Source organism: Capsicum annuum, chromosome 3 (genome assembly GCF_002878395.1).
Source record: "Capsicum annuum cultivar UCD-10X-F1 chromosome 3, UCD10Xv1.1, whole genome shotgun sequence".
In the NCBI taxonomy this organism is placed as follows: Eukaryota; Viridiplantae; Streptophyta; class Magnoliopsida; order Solanales; family Solanaceae; genus Capsicum; species Capsicum annuum.
In genome coordinates, this window is record NC_061113.1 from 242,039,822 (window position 1) to 242,045,728 (window position 5,907).

Sequence of the window (5,907 nt, forward strand, 5' to 3'; positions counted from 1 at the left end):
AAATGATAAGAAAGTTGGGATAAAATGATTTTGAGCTATATGTTGGTATGACTAAGAGGATCTGGAAACGTGAGAATCCACTTGGTGTCAATCCTAATCAGCATCAGGATGCAACTTGGAATGCAATTGAGAAATTTCTTTGTTCAACTCTTGGACGTACAACAATAGCAGCATCTGAATGCATGTAAACAATTTATGATGCATGGTTTTTAGTGATTCTCAGAGTTTTTACTCATGTTCTGTGTTCCTTCTAGGTATGAAGCCACTTTTTTTATTCTTAAAAATGCACGCCTTAAAGACCTTGCATCGGGTGAAGTACTGTAAACCCTGAATATATGATTATCACTCTAAAGTGTTGGATTGGAACTTGTTCTGATTGGCAACCAATTACTATCAATCTTTCGGAAACTAATAATGATAAGGATACAATTCATACCTTGAAGGCACACAATGACACAAAACATGAGTAAAAACTTTAAGAATTACTAAAAACCATGTAGTATAAATTGCTTACATGCATTAAGATGCTGCTATTGTCGTACGTCAAACAGATGTCAAAGAAATTTCTCAATGGCATTTCAAGTTGCATCCTGATACTGATTAGGATTGCCACCAAGTGGATTCTCATGTTTCCAGATCCTCTGAGTCCTACCAACATATAGCTCAAAATCATTTTGTCCCAACTTTCTTATTATTTGTTGTTCTAGTGCAGTATTTAATTAAGGCTACTATAACATCAGTATGATGACGATATTTAAGGTTACCAAAAGATATACATTTAATAATGTTGCTCAAGTTTCGAGAACATAAATCATGACTATGAGTCTATGACATGTTAAAATACCGAAAGCGATCTCTCAAATAGGTACATGTTCTGGAATGCTTATCATTGTTAGTTTCAAGAAGATTGATAGTAATGAAATGATGAAGTTATCTTTAACCATCAGTGTTATCCTGTTCACTGCTCCCTCCCCTAGCTGTTTTGTGCGCCATAGCCTCTTCATTGATCTCATCCCTGGGAACAATATCACAAATAAAATGGAAAATGCCACTCAACCTAATTGCGTTGAAGATATTATTTTTCTGTAAAGTCCTATGCTTTTTATCCTCTGCATGAAACCAGGAAGGAACAGTAAGTTCCATAATGAAGACTTCAAACACCATGGAAAACTGTTGTTGCTGCTCAAGGAGGTGGTCGGACTGAGCCGCTGCCGCTGCATTCGCCCTCGATTGGTGAGAGTTGTTCTCCATGACGTTTGAATGAGGTGATTTTAACGAGCAATGTTTTCTATATGAACGAACACACACAGAAATGAAAGAAGATTAATGTAATTGTGACATACATATACAGAGAGAAAAAAATAATGACTAATGAAAGTATGTGTTGTTGATGCTAAAGACACGACTGTGGTAGGCAAATGAAGAATGGACACCTATATACTACTTTATTCTAATTTATTGAACATACAACTAAACCTAAATCTATTGTTTTGATTGAACATGCATTATACTATGCTTTATCGAGAGACTCCCATGCAACATGTGGATTCATTTAAACTGAAATGAATCCCACTTTTATAATACAAATAAATTACCATCACGAAGTTAACACCTGTAACCCACTTTATAATAAAAAAACAAACTTGTTATTAGGAAGTTAACACATCTTTTGATAAAACTTACAAAATACTATTCATTTTTATTTACTTTGCTTTTTTTAATCAAAAATAAGTATCTTATTTATTTATTCATTTTAATAAATTAAAAAACTTTTATTACTGTTTTGTCTTATGCTATCTTAGCATTAAATATAATTTCTTTCCTCCTTATCACCTTCTTTTCTCCCTCCTTGCATCTTAGTATTGAAACAAAATATCTGAATGAATTTTACTACTTCCTCCGCCTCAATTTATCCAATTCAAATTTTCTAATTTGATTTCTCATTTTATTTTATTTTTTTCATTAATCAAGAAGAAACAAATTTTTTTTCATATTTTATCCTTTGCATTAATTACTTTTTCTTCAAATTATAATATAAACATCATTTAATAGAGTTACTATAGTAAAATAGGTATGTTATTAATTATTTTTTTTAATCAATGTATCTCAATTTGGGATGGAGGAAGTAACTAGTTTTAAAGGGCTATTAATGTATTACATCAATATTTATGATAGAATATACACTTTTTATATTTGTACAATGATTTTTTTAGATGTTCTTACTAATTTAGATTACTTTCATTTCCTTCGTTTATTTTTATTTATCCATTTTTTAGAATGTCCAACAATATTTATACAGTTTATAAAATCAATGAACAATTTACCTATTTTTATCTAGTTTATCCTTGATATTAAATATAATATATCACTCATTGCATTTTTCAAAGAAAACATTCGAGAAAAGGCAAAAAACACCCCCAAATCTTGTCTCCACAATCCACTTTAACACTTAATTAATTTTATGAGTAATTATTTACCCCCTAAATAACTTTTATGTGAATTATATTACTTGGCTGACATGGCAACAAAAATAAAAAAATCAAAGCGTATTTTAATTAAAAAAAAAGTAAAAAAAAAAATTAAGTGGAACCCACTTTAAATTTTTCAGCCATTATCTTTTTTCTTTTTTCTTCCTCACCCCCCCCCCCCCCCCACCCCCGTTCCCTTCTCCTTCCTCTATTTTTTTTTTTTTCACTCCTACCCATCAAAAATCTTCAATTAAATACAGGTCAAAATTATTTTCTTTAGGATTTCTGCAAGATTACTCATCACCCAATTATTGGAAGAATAAAATATACAAATTGTACAAAAAATAAATTTTTCTGAAGATCAAGAATCATCAAATTAATTTCATTGCTGCAACACCAAAACCAAAACAAAAAAATTAAACTTATTAATTAGCCACGTAATTATTTCTGAACCAAACGTATTGCTTACATGAATTTTTCTAATAAAAAATTAAATTAAAAAAAATCCAAGAACTGTGAAAATAATAACAAGTATTAATTATTAATTTAACAAAAAGAGAAAAAAATAAAAATAAATGGAGTACCAGGACGAAGAGGAAGATAAGAAGCTGTAGGCAGAAGGGGAGTTAGGGGGGACTCAGCAACGCCGCAGGGGGGGGGGGGGGGGGTTTTTTTTTTATATATATATATATATATATACACTTCCTCTGTCTCAAATTACCCGTCCAAATTTTCTAATTTGATGTCTTGTTTTACTTGTTTTTTTTCATTAATCAAGACAAACAAATTTTTTTTTCATGTTTTACCCTTTGCATTAATTATTTTTTCTTCAAATTAAATTGTAAACATCATTTAATAGGATTACATATATATATATATATATGTTGGGGTGGCAGAGAATTTTTTTTTTAAAATAATTTATTTATGTAGCTCCGACATGGCTCTAATGTGACGCGTGTGTGATGCACTCTCCATAGTGAGCGTCGTATACTTTTTCGGGGTGGTATAAAATGCATTTAAAAGTTGTTTAGGGGGTAAACAATTACTCATAAAGTTAAAGTACTAAAGTGAGTTGTGGAGACAAGTTTTGAGTTTTTTTTATGCCTCTTCTCAAAATATTAGGGGTGTGAATCGGTCAATTTGGTTCGGTTTATTGGTTTTCATTTTTTAAATATGCAAAATCAATAGCCAACCAATAAGATATTTTCTTATCGATTTTCGGTTTATCAGTTTTTGGTGCTTAACGGTTCGATTTTCGGTTTAACCAATAAGAAAATACTCATAAAATAAAAATAGTAACAACTAAAAAAAAAAAAATCTTAGTTGTTGCCAAAATCATACGCAATGCGGTTTAATTTACAAGAATATTCAAACTTGAACTGAATATTAGTTCGGAAAAAAACTGAATCCTAATTATTAGAAGCTACTAAATGCTTCAAGATTTTCAATACGACAATACCCAAGTTTTGTATTGTGCCTTTGTTGCCCTGAATAAGTTAATACTTTGTGAATCTCTAAATTGTGAATAAGTAGTGTGTGTATGTGTGTGTTAGTGTGTGTGTATATATCTATATATGTATATATATTAGTAATATAAATATTTATATATATAACACAAATAGGAGTAAAACAATAACTTAGTGTATCCTTATTGGGTTATCGGTTTAACCGATAACCCAATAAGTTAAAGCCAAAACCAAACCGTTTACCCAATAAATCTTTTTATAAAATCAATAAAAAATCGTTAACCCAATAACATTTTATCGATTCGATTTATCGGTCAGGTCGATTTTTGTACACCCCTACAAAATATTATTATAATCAAATAGTGATATAGTAAAATCACCCCTCCATTTATTGTTTCTTAAGGTATATGTCAAGTCAAAAGTGGACAAATATTTATGAACGAAGGGAAGGGAATATATTAAAAGATAAATCTTGCTTATGAAAAAAGTGGAAAGAGAGATTGTTCTTTCATATATTTATGAATAAGATAATAAATATTGAAAACTATTGGATTACAATAATATTTTGAACCAAATATATCATGGGTTTATTTTAGTCAATTAAATCTCAGTCATTAAATTTTACGTGATGTGTCATTAATTCAAATAAGACCTTGAAGAAAATTAGGACATTTATCATAAACTTTATTTTTATTATCGAAGAAATTAAAAAGAGAAGTAAGTTCCACATCATTAACGGACTTAAGTTCATTATTTTGACCCAAGAAGATCAATATACTAAAGTCATCTCATTTCATATGGTACTCTTTGATGAAATAATGGACTAAAGTCCACCGCTTCCGACCCCCACTACCTCATTCTCTGCAAATAAAAGAAGTTTAGATAAAAATAGAAGTTTAGATAAAAATAGGTTAGATAGGAATAGTGAGTATTAAGTAAGAGAGCACAATTAGTACATTTCTCTGGTACTCTTCATACATTTCTCTGTGTGTATGTGTTAATTTAGAAAAAATATATGTATGTATATATTTGAAAACTAATTAAAAAGAACAAAAAGAAAGACAACCAAAAAAAAAAACAAGAATTAATTTAAGTGCCTAGCACACCACTTACCAGTTACCCCCAATTTTTCAACCATATGGAAGGTTTAAAAAAATTAAACTTAATAAAATATATTTTTTGGCTCTATATTTATAGCAAAATTTAGTTTAGCCAAAACGTTCTTTAGAGATGACAAGAAAACTCAATTGCTTATGCATGTAACACAAAAAATAGTTTTCATTCAAAGTCAATATAGAGAGAAAAGCAATTAAAATATAGTAGAAAAAAATATTCATTGGGGATTGGTTGGGGGTGGGGGCTGGGGATTGAATTGATCTTATTAACATAATAAAGTAATTAGATAATACACGTATTATAATTTATAAGTTTTAAACGAAAAAGATGAGAGAATAGTAAAATAAAAATTTAAATTGTTTTTGATAATATGAAATCTTTAATTGTATATAATATAATAAAGAAAATATGAATCATATAACCATTTTGCAATTACATGATTGTTTTTACTCATATAGATTTGACTAGAGGTGGAAAACAATGTTGGGTTGGGAGGAGGGGTGTGGAAATATCCACACAATATCTTGTGAATAATATAATAATTTTTTTTAAAACATATATATATATATACACACACACACACACAATTACATGATTGTTCTTTCGTATGAATTTGATTAGAGATTAGGTAATTGATGTGGGGAGGGATGGGTGGGGGTGGAGGCCTGGGGGAGGGGGGAGGGGTAGATTTATTTATTTTTTCTTTAAAAAAATTGAAAAGGTGGGTAGGTGTGGAGGGGGGAGGTATATGCAGGTATCGGGGCAGAAACATTTTTTTTTTTGCATTTTATTGAGAAATGATACGAGAGTTGAATGTGATGCACAAATAGATAGAATAGTACTCCCCAAATAACATC

The 5,907-nt window shown here is 29.7% G+C and overlaps 1 protein-coding gene across 1 annotated transcript; it reads right to left on the reverse strand.

Moving 5' to 3' along the window:
* Window positions 1-936: 936 nt before the first annotated feature.
* On the reverse strand, window positions 937-1,251 carry LOC107864921 (nuclear transcription factor Y subunit C-4-like). Its single transcript, XM_016711321.1, has one exon. The coding sequence runs from the start codon at window positions 1,249-1,251 to the stop codon at window positions 937-939; it is 315 nt and encodes a 104-aa protein (XP_016566807.1).
* Between the last annotated feature and the right edge of the window lie 4,656 nt (window positions 1,252-5,907).